The 17,250-nt window shown below is 51.9% G+C and overlaps 1 protein-coding gene across 5 annotated transcripts in view; it reads right to left on the reverse strand.

The window, feature by feature from the left end:
• PLB1 (phospholipase B1) overlaps positions 1–17,250 on the reverse strand; it is a 142,131-nt gene that overhangs the window by 79,609 nt on the left and 45,272 nt on the right. For 3 of the 5 annotated variants that reach the window (XM_045073879.1, XM_045073878.1, XM_045073880.1), the window contains exons 5-15: positions 16,802–16,860; positions 13,613–13,653; positions 13,000–13,043; positions 9,992–10,082; positions 9,602–9,653; positions 7,382–7,468; positions 4,600–4,662; positions 3,770–3,849; positions 3,383–3,458; positions 1,835–1,930; positions 966–1,022 (exon numbers count right to left, since the gene is read on the reverse strand). In XM_045073879.1, coding sequence (XP_044929814.1) covers positions 966–1,022; positions 1,835–1,930; positions 3,383–3,458; positions 3,770–3,849; positions 4,600–4,662; positions 7,382–7,468; positions 9,602–9,653; positions 9,992–10,082; positions 13,000–13,043; positions 13,613–13,653; positions 16,802–16,860 — 746 coding nt within the window. Of the gene's footprint in view, positions 1–965; positions 1,023–1,834; positions 1,931–3,382; positions 3,459–3,769; positions 3,850–4,599; positions 4,663–7,381; positions 7,469–9,601; positions 9,654–9,991; positions 10,083–12,999; positions 13,044–13,612; positions 13,654–16,801; positions 16,861–17,026; positions 17,216–17,250 lie in introns of those variants that run through there. The other 2 variants (XM_045073881.1, XM_013048404.2) reach the window with 2 other exon arrangements.

The following is a 17,250-nucleotide window of genomic DNA, read 5'->3' on the forward strand; positions in this document are numbered from 1 at the left end:
GGGTGGTTTTCTGAGGAAATAGCCTACCCAAGGGTCAGACCCACGAGAGGGTTCTTGTTCAAAGAAATCAAAAAACGAATCCCTGTCTTCTCCAAGGGGTGGTGTGAACCCATTGCCACGGGCCATCTGGGGACCCTGCCTGTGCCTCTTGTTCCTGACTAATGTGTGCTGACTGCTGCTGCCCATGGTCCTCAGCCCAGTGCATTAGCTGAGGAGATGAATTTTTGAACCAAGGAGGAAGAAAACCAAGTTTCTATCACTGGAATTCTAAAAATAGGGCAATCTGAACGGGGGGGGGGGGGGATGACAAAATCAGGTCTCTGTCCAGTGCCCCAGAAATGTTCGGTTTTGATGTTCTGTCCCATCCACAGACTGATCCCAGCTGGCCCTGGGGGACCCCCATAGTCTGGGGAAAGCCTGTCATAGGTACAGTAAGAAGGGCCCACATGTGGGGAGTCCTCACTGAGGGCCAGGTCAGGGGTCATGATCAGGAGTTTGCAGAAGGAATGCTGAGGACTTATATTCACACAGCTAATGAGGAGGGGAATTAGGACTTGAACCCAGGTCTCCGTCTTTCCAAGTCTGTGCTCATCATGGGGACCGCCCTTGGCCTCTGAGCCACACGATCATGGAAATGTTAAGTGAACCTGATCCCCAGTGCCTCACTCCAACTGACATCACCGCAGAGACTCGGAGGAGACACCCTGCCTCTGGGAAGAACAGGAATGCGGTGGCCCCGAGCTGAGATAAGATGAACACCCCCAGGAGATCAGAGTTGGGCTGTCACCGGGTATGGGAAGGGCCCCTGGTGGCCCCGAATTATTGTCCTGGGGTCCTGCGGGCACCCTCAGACCCTCCATCAGAGCAGTGGGCACAGTGGGTGTGGCAGTGGAGGTCTTGCCTCTCTTCCTGTGTGCTAATCCCCCAGCTGGCACAGTGGCCCCCCAGGACCCCTAGTTACTCACCATGCTGTTCCAGAGATTCAAGGCAAGTGTGCTGGGGTCCTGGAGTGATCGCTCCCCCTGAAAGAGAACCAGATGAGAACCCCTGTGCTCCCCTAAGGATGGGGTGACCTGATGTGCACCTTGAAGCTCTCCCTGGCAGAGACAGGGTGGCCTTCACCTGCCCAGATTCTCTTTCAGTCCCAACCCCACTTATAGTGGTGCGTACTTCCAGGACCCTATCTGGGGACAGGGCTCAGAGGTGGGGGCCCGCAGGGGGAGGTCAGATGTCTGGCTGCCCTTTGTTGTCGGAAGTCTGTACATACTGAGCAAAACAGAAGGAGCGGGTGACGGGGAGGGGGTGGTCTGAGTGGGGGTGGGGAGGATGGGAGCTAATATTCTTCCTCCTCCTTTCAACCACTATCGGAACATCCTGGGGGTCCTAGAGGGGACACCAGGACTCCAACAGGATTGGAGCCTGAAGGGAGGGACCATCCCAGATGCCCAGTGCTACATCCTCTGAGAGAACCTGGGGAGCATATGGGGCATATGGGGAGCACCAAAGTGTTCGTGGGTCTGGGCAGCCCCGGTGGGGCAAGAGGCATTCGCCCAGTGACTAGAGGGGTGAACGGGGGCAATCCAAGCACTGTCCCTCCCAGGGAGAGAGAGGCTCTACCTTTGGGCTGCTGTGCGTCTAGGAGCCCATGTCCTGGGGCTACTACCCAAGCCTGTGGGGGACAGTGTCAAGAAAGTATAAGAGAGTCACACAGCCCTTCTCTCCCAACACTGCCTGTGCTGGGCTTGCGGAAGCCCTGCCGGGCTGGGGCTCCTGTGGAGGGGACGGTGACGGGGGGGAGGCTTGGTCTCCGCTCCTCGCGGCAGCCCTCACTCACCGAAGGGGGGGTCTCGTAGATGGCAGGCTGGAAAACCACCACGAAGAACTCCTGCTTGTTGTACTTGCTGGTGGCCAGGAGACGGTCCCAGCTCTCCTGAAGAAGGGAGCGGGGAGGTGGGCACCCAGAGCCTGAGCAAGACCCAGTCCACCCCAACCTCTGACCAGGGAGCTCCGAGCGGGCCCGAGGCCCAGATCACCGATCTGCGCTGTTCAGAATTAAACACTATTTGGGCGCTCCCCCTCGTCTCCCATATTGGGACCCTCTGATGAACTAAACCAGGTTTTCATTTTCCTCTGAAGCCCCAGCAACAGGCAATACATGAGATGGACCTGAAATATATTCTTTGGGAGCTCGAGAAGTACATGCCGGGCCGGCTCGTGCTAGGGCCCCGTGCTCTCCTCCAGGGCTGGGTTCTGTCGAGGGGGTTGCTAGTTGCCACTCCAAAGACGTCATTTCCAGATAAAGAAGATGGGGTTTATATACATGCAATGGAATACTATGCAGCCATCAAAAAACCCCTGAAATCTTGCCATTTGCAAGGACGTGGATGGAACTAGAGGGTATTATGCTGAGCAAAATACGTCGATCAGAGAAAGACAATTATCATGGGACCTCTCTGATATGAAGAATTTGAGAGGCAGGGCGGGGGTGGGGGTGCCCATGGAGGGAAGGGAGGGAAAAAATGAAACAAGATGAGACCGGGGAGGGAGACAAACCATAAGAGACTCTTAATCTCAGAAAACAAACTGAGGGTTGCTGGGGGGAGAGGGATAGGGGGAGCGTGGTTGGGTTATGGACATTGGGGAGGGTATGTGCTATGGTGAGTGCTGTGAAGTGTGTAAGCCTGACGATTCACAGACCTGTACCCCTGGGGCTAATAATACATTATATGTTAATTTTTTAAAAAAAGAAAGTGCAAATATGTATGTGTTTATGTATAAAAAACAAACAAACAAACAAAAACCAAACATGTCATTTCCCAAGTGAGAAGAGCCATAAGCAGCCTCATGTAGGACTTGCTTCTTAAACCAAAACCATCCTGGTAGCACAGGTCAGGAGGAACCTGTGCTGTGAGCTGTTTGCCAACAGGGATGATGGTGTCCACTGAGCCCTCCATGCTCCCTTGAATCCTTTCTCTAAGCTAGAATGGCTCACCTTCCAGAATCCTGACTTGGTCAGGGGCCGCAGTCTGGGAAGCAAGCCCCACCTGGGCAAACCAGCTCACCAGCCACTGCTGCATGATACAGGCGGTGAGAAGGACCGAAAGCATTTCTGAATGAATCTGCAGAGTTCTTGATCTTTGACTTTAGGTACCACCACCCACCCCCACCCCCACCAGTCCCCACCTCACACAAGGGAACACCAGAGCACTGCTAGGAAGAGAACGCAGAAGATCTCTCTTTGGTCCCTGACTCTCAGTGCTGGGTTCAGTGGAAGAAGTCGGACATTAAGAAGCTTGCTCCCTCCTTGTTCCTGCCATCACTGTTCTCCTCCAGGACCACCTGCTGCTGGGGAACCACAGCCAGCCTCCCAGGGAGGGCTCACCTGATAGGACCATTGTGTCACCATCTTGGAAAGCTTCAAGGTCTCCCCTGAGTCTCTACAGGGCTCTGCCGCAGGACTGCCGGTGAAAACAAACGAGAAATGAGAGCGTGGGTGCCGTGTCGGCCATTCAGGCTGCCTGAATGAGGCAGGACGAATGGGGCAGGGGAAGGACGGGGCCGGGGGCAGGGGGGACATCCTGGGGGTTGCTTAAGGAGTGTGGAAGGAGAAGTTGGAAGTCTTAGAGGTGCCGGAGAAGGAAGGAGGCACACGTTGGAGGAGAATAAAGGGTAGGGTCACCCCCACAGGACGGATGCCTGTGTCCCACACTGCGGCTGACACACAGCCATCAATGAACAGATGCTGGTTTCATGTCACCTCCCTTTTTACCTGAGCTGAGTCCCTTGGTCCCCGTGAGAGACCAGCAGAGTCTCAGAGAGATCCACCAGGTTCACAAATGCTTTGGGGACCTAGGAGGGGACGAGGGAAATGATGAGCACTGGCAAGGTCACCACGGCTGCCCAGGGGCTTCTCTGGAACCCTGGGTTGGAGACTCTTTGGTGTCTGATCAAACATGTTGGGGGTACTTTCCTTGGTTAAAAACATCCTCTGGGAGGCATTTGGTTGGGGTCTGTCCAAAGCTGCAGGCAGGGCCAGCTCTGCCATTCAAGAAAGGCTTCATTCGCCACCCATCCCAGGAGCACACCCAGCGAGCCTCAACATGGGAGCAAGACGTTGGTGGTGGAGGGACTAATTTGAAAAGCTGCCTCCCCGGGGAGCTTGTTCTCAGAACTGCAGAGCTTATAAAGGTCACTTTACAAAAGGAACAGTCTTGGGCTGTCCCTGCCCTAGACTTAGAGGCCTCAGGAAAGAGGAGGGTCACTGAGACCCCAGGGAGGAACTGTGCTCTGTCCCTTCTTTTTCCCCAGAAGTCTGGCTCAGAAATATTTGATTATCAAGAGCTCTATACCCGACCGGTTTTCCTTAAAAGGTGAGAAGATGGGCTCCTCCACAGCCTCTGCTTTTCCCCTGGGTCTTGGCTTCCCTCCCGGGTCCATTTTCCCTCTCTCAGTAGAGGCCACTTGGGAATAAAGTGGCACGTGGCCCATCAACCCTCGGAAGGGCAGTTTCCTCGTCCCCGGCCCAAGATGTCCACGCGGAACGGCAGCTCAGGGCCTGCATCAGGGCCTGCGGGCACCGGGCCGGGCTGCATGTCTCACCTCCTGGTGCAGGTAGTCCAGAGCCCCAGCTAGAGTGTCCAGGCGTCCCTCCACATGCCTCTGCTTGGGGAGGAGAAACGGGCTGAGCACAGGGGGGCCGGGCACGTGGGGGCGAGGATGAGCAGGCTCCGGCCGGCCTGTCCCTTTCTCTCCCCACCCCTCTCCTATCAGAGTCCTTAAATCCAGGAGGTCCAAAGGGTTCCCCCTTTGGACCTGATTTTCTTCAGAGAAAAGTGATTCCATTAGGCTTTGGAGGTGAGTCTGGACCCAGATTTTTGTCCATTCTCTGACATCCCCAACCCATTATTCACTAAGGAAAAACCAGACTCTCCCAATGGGAAGTTTCAGGCCAGGGAAGGGCAAACCAAGGTCAGGGCCATTCTAAAGCTCACAAGGAGGGAGGGGGCCCCAGACTACACCCAAAGGCTGATGGAATCACTTTTCTCTGAAGAAAATCAGGGCCAAAGAAGGAACAAATTTACCCCTGGACTTAAGAACCCAGCTGGGTCTCAAAACTTGTACATGGGACCCTTTTATCAGAGCCCCCCGCCCCTGCCCCTGCAGCCACAAGGGCCCCCCAGGGAGAAAAGAGCTCAGGGAAAAAATCCTAGCCAGCCCCTGTTTCTGAGTATTTAAAAACACCTCCTACCCCTCCAATTCTTTGTTGGTCACGAAAATAAATAAACAAAGGAGAGGACTTCAAAAATCACCCTAGTTTACCTTTTCAGGGTAAAAAAAAAAAAAAAGAAAGAAGAAGAAAGAAAGAAACTAATAATAAATTAATAAATTCTACAACAAGGCAAACTCCTAAGCAGCCTGCAAACCAGCTGTCGCCTGAGGCATCTTGGTTCAGACAGGAAGACATGGGGGGCCGAGTTCCCTCTCTGTCTCCTGGGGGGACACAGGCAGGCACTCTGGAGACAGCTGTCAATCACTAGGGCTGGAGGAGCCCTGAAGGGCAGCTCCCACTCCCACCTCCCTGCTTTGAGGCAAAGGTGTCCTGTCAAGGCCCTTCAGCCTGCTCTGTTGCCACAGCCAGCAAGATTTTGTCTGCTCCCTGCAGGCTAAGTGAGCGTCTCCCTGAACATGACATGGAGCAGTGCACTTTCCATTCGGAGAAGTCTTGGGAGCTCTGCCTAGAAAGGTCCTTGCTGCCCATCTTTTCCACACTCGGGACCTCCGTCTTTCCTAGGGACCCTGGGGCATCCCTGCCTGGTTTGACCCTGACGGCAAGCCCTGCTGTAGAAACTCCTTAGTCGAGGTGGTGGCAAAAGGATATTTTAGCTTGGACTTGAATGTTTCCGTTTTTTTAAAGGCAGAAGAATGTGTGCAGTGTTTGTCCAACTAAAAATAAAAGTGAATAGTGCGTAACGGATGCGTACACATGGAAATGCACTGCGTAGGCAAGAAGGCTTAAAGGTACACACACATGAAAGAACTCCAGAATCCGTGTCATAGGGAGGCTTGAGTGCAAGGAATGTGTGTTTATCTTTAAGGAGTCATGAATGAGTGGAAGCACCAACGAATGCCTTCAAACATTTAAAACAAATCAAACAAATGCTAGCATACACAAACTCAGTGTAAATAGAACAGCCTGCATGTAGGAAGAGAGGAAGGATCTGTGCATGACAAGGTGACGGACGGACGGACAGATGGATGGATGAGTGGATATGCAGAGGAATGCAGCAATGCCTAGATGCTCATTGGAGCACTTCAATGTGTGGATGTATAAATGCATGAATAAATATTGGTGTACATAATGACCAGAGGGCATGGGAATTACACTTGGTGCTGGAGAAAACAGGGAATAAAGCAGAAAAATAAGGCTTCAAGATCTATATGCTACAAACCCAGGAGATCTGCAGGAATACTGTTCCACCAAAGCTGGTCAGGGAAGGTGGGCCTCCATCAGCATCCTCCCGGGGCCCAACATCAGTAATGGAAGGGGTTGATGGTGGGCCAGGAGTCAGTGGGAGCACGGGGAATTTGGAGGAAGGCTAGAGCAGGTATTGTGGGACAGAGGTCACAGGAAGGAGGACAGCTACTCAAGAAACCCCACCTATGCCTGGGCCATTGGCCCGGTGGCGTCCCTGGGGGGTGGCTGATTGCACAGTGGGAAGGGAGTTGGTCTGCCACAAGGGACTTATGTGCCTAAGGCTTCAGTTCCTGAGGAGGAGTCTGTGTGCCATTGATGTCACCAGAGCCTAGGTATCTAAGCCACCCCTTATACTTTCAACTGATCCTAATTGGGACTACTCTCCAGTAAAGACTTAACTCACAGATAGTCACCTACATAAATATAAAGCATAGTCACACATTTCATGTCCTGTTCCCAGGCATGCCAAAGAGCCTGGAAGTTACAGTCTACCTACATAAACACCAGCTCTCCCTTATCACCAGAGGCCATGGGCCAACAGGCCACAAGAGCACACATATTCTGTTTTATTTCCCAAATTCAGTGCTAACATACAGTCAGAGCCACAAGAAGCAAATGATTTTTAACTGATTTGCCTGAGTCACAGACTGAACATTGACTCGAGCCACTCTACACCTCGATTTCCTGTTCCTGATACGAAGGGCGGTATGTTAAAAACATTCTTCCTGAATATGGCTCCTTGAGCCCTTAGATACCAACACCCACTCATTATCTGTCTGTTTGCCCATGTTCTGAAATAGCTACCATCAGACCCAGCCTGACAGGTGTAGACCAGGTGGGCTTTGGGCCAGTCCACTGCCTTCATGCCTACACCGGCCAACCTCTGCCTCCCGGCCTGCAGTTCACCTGTTGGGTGGAGGGATAGAGGTGATCCCGGCTTGAGTTACTGAAAAACACGTTGATGAGCTTCCAGTCATTTTGAAAGTCAAGTTGCTGAAAAAAAGGGCAAGAACATAAAAAGACAGAGTGATGAGACCTGGCATTAGAAGAACTGTTTTCTTTTCAAGTTGTTCAATTTTTTTTAAAAAGATTTTATTTATTTATCCGACAGAAATCACAAGTAGTCAGAGAGGCAGACAGAGAGGGTGGGGGAAGCAGGCTCCCCGCCAAGCAGAGAGACCGATGTGAGGCTGGATCTCAGGACCCTGAGACCAGGACCCGAGCCGAAGGCAGAGAGGCTTTAACCTACTGAGCCACCCAGGCGCCCCACAAGTTGTTCAATTTTATGACCCACACCTATACAATCATATTTATGATTTTGTTTCAAAAGAAGTACATGACAGGAATCTAAAGTTGTATAACTTCCCTAGAAGGCAATTTGGCAAAATGTACCAAAACTAATTTTTAAGGGCATACCCCTTGATCTAATAATTCTATTTCCTGACATGTATTTTAAGAAAACAAGAATATAGGGAGAGATTTAGTTGCAATGATGAAGCCTTGTTTCTAAGTGTGAAAAACTGTAAACAACATAAATGTCTAAATTAGGGGATTGCTGTATAAATTGTGGAAAACTTGTAAGATGTAGCTGTTAAAAAGATGCTAGAGGGGCACCTGGGTGGCTCAATGGGTTAAGCCTCTGCCTTTTGCCCAGGTCATGATCTCAGGGTCCTGGGATCAAGCCCCGAATTGGGCTCTCTGTTCACTGGGGAGCCTGCTTCCCCCTCCTTCTGCCTGCCTCTCTGCCGACTTGTGATTTCTCTTTCTCTGTCAAATAAATAAATAAAATCTTAAAAAAAAAAAGGATGCTAGAAAATGTATTTATTGTCATGGGAAATGTTATACAGAGAAAAAGCAGGTTATAAAAAGTATCTACATCTAGTAACATGCCTGTTTAATAAAACACATACAGATATATGCAGATATATGTGCTTAGAAAAAACATGGAAGGGAATATACACCAATTTGTTCCCAGTTACAATCTCTGAGTATCAGGTTGAAGGATGGCTTTAATATTCCTTTTGCTTATATGTGTTTTCTGGTTTTTCTCTAATGAACATGTGTTATTTGCAGAACAAATAAAACTTCATTTTGTTTTTTAAGAGGCAACAGAGTGCACACTCGAGGAACCTTGGAGTATGGCTCAGGCACTTTAGATTTTAACTCTAACTAGCTGTGTGGACTTGGGCAGGTCCCAGGACTTCTTGGGATTTCAGTCTCTTCATCTGTAAAATTACAGGATTGGGTTTAGGCTCGCCCAGCCATTCTCCAGAAGGTTATGACTATTCTGGAAGTTCTGGAATTCTCCCAGTAAAAGGATGCATATCTCCTGTACCTGTCACTGTTCCTGTAGCTTTAATCCCTGAACTCTGTGATGAATGTACAGCTGGCTGAGACGGCATCTTCCCCTGGTTCTAGGGGTCTAGACTCAGGGCCTAGTGATAGCCAGCTGGATAGCTAAGGCTTGCCTTGATTTGGTCCTTGCCCATAAGGAGGGCACAAAAGATCAGAGGGCGCTTATTATAAACTCATATGAGTTACCCAGTAAAGAGTGTCTGAACTGCTAGGAGAGCAGACCCCAGCCTGTCCGTTACATGACTTCCACCCAAGAACTAAAACGAATATGGTAATAACAGCAATCATCACCCCCAATGGCTTTGACAATGACAGGCTTTCACTAAGCAACGCGTCTGTGCCGGACACATCTGAGACCCCACTGAATCCTCCCTAAGCCTGTGCTGCAGACTCTGTAATTTTACCCATTTCATTAATGGGGAAACTGAGACTTGGAGGAGTTAAGGGCCTCACCCAACATCACACAACTAACATGTGGAGACTTCAGGATTCACACTCAAACCATACCCTCTGGCATCCAAGCTCTCAACTATCTCCCAAGTGCAAAGTCACTTTTATGTGCTGACATTAGGCAGCACTGCATTGTGAACATAAGGAGTGGCCCTTGGTTTTAATGGACCCCAGAGACTCGCCATGGGAAGGGCATCTTTGTGGTGGTGGTGGTGGGGGGGTGGCCCAGCTGCACTGCTTGCTGGGTTCAGCAGGGTGTCCCCCTGCTCTCCACCTCGAGCAGCCATGGGCAGCCCCTACCTCAGTGAGACGGGTCCTCACCTGGTTCTCCTTCATGCTCCTCACCAATTCCTTTGCCTGTATCCGCCAGTCTCTGCACAGAGGGAGAGCAGAGAAAAATCAGGTGGCTAGAACATCTCCGAGGGCCAGAAGCTTGCTCTGGCCACTGCAGGTGCAGGTCTCAGAGCCTGAGGCCACATGGCTCCGCCCCCCCCACCCCGCCCCCTTCTGCAGGGCAGACATTGACCTGATTTTTAAAACGAGGCCCATCAGGCATGATGGACCAGAGATCCATGCCAGAGACACATTTGGACTTTGATTTAATGCAGACCTTTCTTTCTCTGCCTTTGCCCACAGCTGCCCCACCACCCGCCCAGGTGCCTGAGACAGGCAGGAGAACATGGCCCAGAAAATGCCAGAAATGAGACTTACGTGACACCAATATGGGGTACCGCTTTCTTCCCAGAGGTGCACAGAGGCCTCAGAACGGAGGGGTTGAAATATCTGATGATGTCTGAAAGGACTGAAGAGAGAGCTAGCTTTGAGGCTGTGGCCCGGCCGGCTGGAGGGGACCCATAAAGGCGGACTCCCGTGGGCTGAGCCGTGAGGGTGGCTGCCACGATTCCAAAGCACGCCCTTCACAGCCACCATCGGCTGCGGGGTCAGCCTCCGAGTGCGCCCCTAGAAGTGAATGGAACTAAAAGCTAGCATCAGTGCTAAGGGCCTTCCATGTGTGAAGGGGAAACTGAGTCTGGGAGAAGCCAAGCAAGCTACTCAAGGTCGCAAAGTAAACAGAAGCTGCTGGGATTGGAACCAGAGCTTTCAATCACCAAGCTTTTCGCTGTCGTGTGCTGTCGTGCGCCATCGACTCGTTAGGGAAAGTGTGCTGGGACAGGGACCCGGGGAAGCTTGCCTCTCAGTCCGCCCTTCCTCCTCCTGTGAGTGACAGCAGGGCGGGAAAGCTCCCGGGAACACACGTCCCAGAGCTGACAGCCAGAGGACCGCTAAAAATAGCGCTGTCAGGAGCAGTTCAGTCGTGCCTTGCTCCCCAGAGAGGAGAGGGCAGAGCCTGGAGACTATCATGGGAAGGAGACAAGTCCCTGCACCCTGGCCCTCGCTACTGCCCCTGTGCAGGTGCGCCTGGGCCTGGGGGCGGGGGTGGAATGGGACTGGCCCTGTGCCAGCAGCAGGTGGTGCGGTGGTGGCAGAGCCGGGCAGGGAGTCAGGAGATCAGTCTCTTGGCTTGGTCCGCTTGGGCGGCCACCTAGGTCATGGGTGACTCGGGCTTCACCCTCAATCCCAGCTAATGAACTTCCTTCTTTAAGTCCTGGAGACTTGAAGGAGGAGCCCCTTCCCACATGTGGGGACAAAACAGGAAGCTCAGGGGCCAGCTGCAGACGATGCGGCCAGTGTGTGCCCCTGCGGGTGAGGGGGCGGCTGGGGATGGAGGACGCCTTCCTCCCTCCCCGCAGGAGAGTCTGTGAGAGCGAACGGTCAAATTTGATATCTGGTGCTTGGTGTTTGAAAGAGCCTCCGCTCTTCCAGCGGAGACACACTTGCCCTGTATTGCTGCTTTGTGATCAGATGAGACCGTGGAGCTTTTCACACAGATCCTTCAGTCATTTTGCTTTAAGTCTGCTGTGAGCCTTGTCTGTCCTTGCCACCTCTCTCTTGCTTTCCAGTGGGGTCAGAACAAAAGGCCCAGGCTGTGGGCACTGCACCATATACTGATCCTGTAACCCTGGGAACGTCTGTGTACCCCCCTGAGACTCAGTTTCCCCATCTGCAAAATGGCCATGTGGGAGAGGACATGGCTAGATTTGAAGAACTCGGAGCTTTGGGGATTAAAGGACAGGTGGGCTGAGCCAGCTGTAGTTGGGGCCGAGCCCAGCATACCACTGCACTGGCCTGGGTGTCTCTGGAGCTCCTTCCCCTCGGCAGACCCGCTGCTCCTCGGCTGACTCGACCGCCACACTGAAGTGAACTCCTGGGTCTGGCACTCCGCTCCCCCCCACTTTCCCTGTGCAGTAGGGGGGCTGGATCCACCAGTAGCTATAGGACAGTTCTGCCTCTGGGGACATTCAGGTGCAAAATCTGCCCTCGCCGCCCTGCCTTCCATGGCAGCTCTGGCCGGTGGGACTCCTGGGCACTCTGTGCCGAATGAAGGGCAGTAGGGACTTGCTACCACGTGGGGAAGGGACCAAACAGTGGTGACAAGTTGAGAAATCGGGCAAAGCAGCAGCTTTTATTTATGCTTCAGAGTCGAACCTACATTCCATCTTCCTAAACCCCCCAAATACACCAGTATATCTTTTTATTTTTATTTTATTTTTTTGCCATGTAAAGGTAAACATGGCCAAACTGAAGCAGAGCTGTGACAATCACTAAGTCAGCAGAGGACTCCTCTTTTGGAATGTTTTGACCTCCTGCAAGGGGACCCGCCTGCCACTGGTCCCCAGTATCCCCTCAGCTGTCAATCAGATCCTGGAGGGCTGGACACCTGGCCTCAAGCTTCCCTGCTGGAGGGTGGCAGCTTAAAGGACGGGTAGTATCTTATGCCTCCCTGTCCTTTGCAGAGAACCTAGTAATTCCCAGGCTCTTGGAGAAAGTCGCTGGCTGGATTGACAGGGCCCTATCTACCTTACTTGTCACTGTGCCCGCTGGGGTATCAACTCCAGAGGCTTCCCGCTCTAATTAGGAAGTGAAAGGTGCTTTCCTCATTCTTGCCTAGTGAGCAGCAAGCAGAGGCGACTAACATCCCGCGAGGCTAATTCGGCTGGCATGAGGGACTTGGGGGCTTCCGAATGACTTAATAAAGTCGTAAGGGGCCTCAGAGAGTAAATGCTAACAACCAGGCCACCGATTGCATATTTATAAGCACATGCATATGTAAAAAGGCCAACATGTTAACAAGGATCATCTCTGGGTAGTGGGATTGCAGTTAATTTTTATGTTCTTCTTTTCATTTCCCGGAACCCGATTGATGTGTTCATTCTAAAAGTAAGGGAGGTATTGTGAAATGAAATTGGACTGAGCACGAGACCTGGGTCTTCTTGGTGCGGGGAGAGGGGAGAGAGAATGGTGGGCGGTTTCCCTCGAGGAAGTGCTACCAGCCCAGCCCTGTGGTCTTGCGGGAGAAGGAGCTTCAGGACTCTGCTGCCCCTGATGTCCCCTCCACCCCAAGGTCCCTTACCCTAATGCCTCCTGGCTTCTTGTCATTCAGATACCCTCGGACACATTTCTTATACCCCCCATCTTCTAGGGCACGTGACTTGTCCTACCCTTGTTCGTTACTGGTCTTCTCAAAAAGCCTCCCTACTTCTCCTCAGGCTCCATGAGGAAGTGGCCGCTAGGGTACTCTGTCTTCACTAACCAAAACGTGGCTGGGTTGGGAGGGATAGGGACAATCTGGAAACTGGCCCGGAAGCCACAGGACTCACCTGTCACCACTTCCATGCACACCTGCTGTGGCCTTTGGTCAGTCCTGCAGGTAGAAGTGCACACACAAGCAACAGATTGTGTTTGTCAACCTTTTCCCTAGATCGGTGCGATCCCATTCATAACAAACTGCGGCTCAGCCTTGCTCTGGTTCTGGATTTATCCTTCCCAGAGCTAGACACACTGCAGATGGCTATGCAGCCCCCAAAATAGGAGGGGGACAGCTTTGTTGGATCTTCCTCTAGTCTGGTCCAAAGCTAGAAGGGGGTGCAGCCCCCGGTGTAGCAGGAGACAAGACCCTGGCCCACCCGTGCCTCCTTCCCCCTGAGCAGAGCAAGGAGACAGGTGGTGGGAAGCAAGAACTTGGTAGTCAGCCCTTCCCATGTTTCCTCCCGGGTCACCCAGAGGACCCAGGGGGATCTGTGGGCAGAAGGGTGTTGGGCTGGCAGGCAGGAGGCTGGATTCTTGTCCTCGTGCATCCATCTGCTCCGGAGGGCACCTGGAACAAACACCTCCTCCCCGACCCTTCATTTCCCCATCAATGAAGCCAAGGGCCGAGAGCAGATCCTGTGCGAGGCCCCTCTCAGCTTGAGAGTGCAGTGCCAGGGCAATTACCATTTCTGCTTGTCCAGGGTGATGGTTCCTGAGTCTGGAAGCTGGAAAAGATAGAAAAGATGAGAGGGTGAGCGAGGAAAGTGGCTGAGCAGGTGGGAATGTTTTCTTCAGGACGGAAGACAGGGACAGGAGAGCTTGGATTAAAATGCGGCCATGTAGACCGTTGACCTCTCCATGGACGTACGAGGGACTGTTTTGTTGTGTAACCATTCTAATCTAAAATTTCATTTCTTGTTTGTCTCCCCGACTTAGATATAAGTGCCACAAGGCAGGAGTTCGTTGTCTGTTTTGTTTTGGACTGTATTCCTTGGACTGAGGACAGCGTCTGACGCATTCTGAGTATTCAATAAATATTTGTTGGTTAAATATTATTTGAACGAACAAAGTAAGTTTCTGATTCTCCTCCCAGTAAAATGCCGGACAACACACGACACGGTCTGCCCAAGAGGTTCCCTGGCTAGAGAACTGAGGCGGGACCCTGGTAAGTCATGTGGGAACTGTGTCCTCTGCAGGGTCCTCCAGAACTTCGGAATTGCGCCCAGTGTGTAGAAAGTACTCGTTAAATGTTAGCTGTTGGCAGTCGTAGTAGTTTCCTGAGTTCTGACACAAATTTTCTCTTCAAAATTCCTCGATGACAGTGTCTCCAGGTGTGGTGGTGACAGGTAACAATTGTACCCACACTGCCTACACGCAGTCCCCTGCTACTTCTCTTTAAAGGGTCTGTCTGTCCTTCACCTCCCAAGCTCAAATGACAAACAGTCTATAGAACTGGGTCACCCCTCTGGAGCCTTCTTGGGAGGGTAGGCTGACCACGACCTTCCTCCAAGTGGGATGGAGACTTTTCCTCCTTAATAAGGAGTTTGAAAGGCAAAATTTCCAGGGAAAGGCAGCAAGTTAAACAAAAATCACACTGCAGTGCTAGTCAGGACCCCTAAAGCAGGAGGGCAGGCAGGGGAAGTCAGGAGGGAAGGCAGCGCCTGGGCTGAGGCAAAGCGGACAGCCTGTGCTCAACCGCAGGGGACAAACCCAGGAAGCTCCTCTGCCTCCATCTTGCCTGCGGGAGCCATATTCTCCCTTGGCTGAATGCATGATGGCGCTAGAGATACAAACCTAATTAAGACACAAACCCCGTCTTCAAGGAAGTTGATACAGTGAATTGTAACCTCCCTGGCATGGAAAATGTCTGAACTCTTAGCTAAGCAAACAAAGCAAAACAGAAAACAAGTCACAGATAGTATATTGCCATATAACCCTATTTTGGTTACTCTCCCTCTGTCTCACTGTATATATAGGGGCATGTACTTGTGTGTGTGTGTGTGTGTGTGTGTGTGTTGAAGCAGAATAGGCAATCAAAGGAAATCTTCAACTTTTTATTCTGTGTATGTACGCTTTGATTTTTTCTTATACTGAACACGTATCATGTATGTTAGTTTGCAAATAATTTTTACAAGCATTTGCAAATCCGATCTTTGACATTCGGTGAGGAAAAGTTGTCTGGAGCAATTCAACAAACACAAGCTACAGGCACAGGTAAGGAAGATTGTGCCTCGGTGACAGAAAGCTCCAGGAACTTGGGGAGGGAAAAGGCACCAGAATTATGAACCTTTTCCTTTCTAAGTTCACTGCTTTCCTGGATTTTTTCCCCAGCCTGGTACTTTCTATAGACCAGGCTAAGTTCACCGTTGCAGGCTCTGGGCACACAGGAAAACTGCCTCCAGAGAAAATCGCGCTCTCAAGTTTTACCCCGGAGGCTGGGGTGCCCGTCGTGTGAGGGTAATGATCTGCGATGGGGTGCCAGGCCCAGTGCACAGGGGGAGAAAGGGGAGCAGAGTCATAGGCAGGAGCTCTGGTGTCAGGTGTAATTCATTACACATGAATTCTGTGTAATTCAGCTCACAGTGTAATTCATGAGCGAGAGAGCTCTTGCGAGCTGCCAGCGAAGAAGGGAAGTCACCAAGGGTAGACAGCTGGAACTCTAGAAGCCTGACATGCTTCCTTCAGTGAATTCCCGACCCAGAAGGGAACGTGCTCCAGACCTCCAGCTAGCGTCACCTACATCCCCGGCATAGGGGCCCAACAAACGCCAGGTGCTCTCCGTGACACAAAGCCTCTTTTCTCCTTTGCCTCCCCTTCGACCTCTCTCCTGCCGGTAGACTCGCCTTTGTGCCCATCCACACACCGTGACAGTCACGCCCAGCACCGAGAAGGAGGACGAGGGTAGGAGGCCCTGCTGCCAGGCTCCTCCACTGGCCCCGGGTCTGTTTGCTTATGTCAAGCCCGGTTCTTTCGGGAGGGGTGGCACGGGGCCTGGGGAGGGGGTCGGGGCTGGCAGCGAGGTGGCCGAGGTGGCTGGCGGGGGCCCAAGGGAAAGGGTTGAGGTTACAGGGAGGACAGCCGGCAACAGGGAGGGGGGGGGGGCCTGGGAAGGAGCCTGGTAGCTGAGGGAGGGAGGAAGGCACTGAAGGGGATGGCGGGCGGGCGGGGGAGTGGGGTGGGGATATCTCTGGTCTGGTGCAGGGGTGCAGCTGCAGGGCTGTGAGGCAGAGCGAACGCCGGCCTGATGGGTGTTCTGCTTGGCCAGCGCTGCTGGCCCTGGGGGCAGCAGGGATGCGGACCCTCCCTGCGACCAGGCCAGGCAGGGCTGTGGGAGGCCGGCACGGACTAGGGAATCACGCTGGCATCCCCACTGCTCTCCAACCACCCCCCTCCATATCCCCTCTCCCTGCTTCTCCCTCTCTCTTCATTCTTTCCGCCTCTCTCCTTGCTTTCCTTCTCCTTTACCGGGCCATATAAAAGAGACCACTTAGAATCTATTAGCAAAGCTGGGTCGATTTTAAAAAAATTAACCAAGCAGGTGAGGACTTTTTTTTTTTATCTCATAAATAAAACTCAGGAAACAATTTTTAAAATTCTGTGTGATCTTTGACTTAATTGATCAATCGATTTAATTTATGAATGAGAACCTCTGAAAGTTTCCTTATCCTAATGGAATGGGAGGCATTCATGTGATTAAAAAAAAAAAAAAAAAAAAAGACACAGACCCTCTAGATTTTAGAATATCCTCAACTCGGAGAATGTTCCCCTCTCCCAAAATGAATGTTCCCCTCTCCTGCCTGGCCACCAGGAGTTCATTCTGAGACTCCCTGTCCCAAACCCTGACTCCTACCTCTGTCTCCTTGAAATACTCACAGTTTCCACATTGCTGATGGCGGCCACAAATTTAATATCAGAAGGTCTCACCAAGTGGACTGCAAAGACAAGAGCCCATTGAAGAAGATCAGATCCACCTTCCCGAAGATATGAGCCAAAGATGCCAACTGGGAGGGACAGACCCATATCCCCCAGCCTGAGGTAGAAGGCAGAAGACCAAGAGGTCACTGCGACCCATAGGAACCCCGGTGGAAAGAGGCTCACTGTTCTCTGCCAGCCACAGGTGTCCCAGGGCAGGTCGCTCATGGCTCTCCTTTTCCCTCCTGCCTGGACTTCTTTCTGCTCCTTGCTTCCCTCTATCCCTTGGCTCTGCATTTCTGAGCCTCCATTAATAAGTAAAGGGTAACAAGTTCAAATGAAAACGACCTGGGTACAAAAGGGATAATGTTAGCTCGAAGAGAGCCCGAGAACATCAAAGTCTGTGAACA

This window comes from Mustela putorius, unplaced genomic scaffold, assembly GCF_011764305.1.
Source record: "Mustela putorius furo isolate JIRA1106 unplaced genomic scaffold, ASM1176430v1.1 tig00537293_pilon_pilon_pilon, whole genome shotgun sequence".
NCBI lineage: Eukaryota > Metazoa > Chordata > Mammalia > Carnivora > Mustelidae > Mustela > Mustela putorius.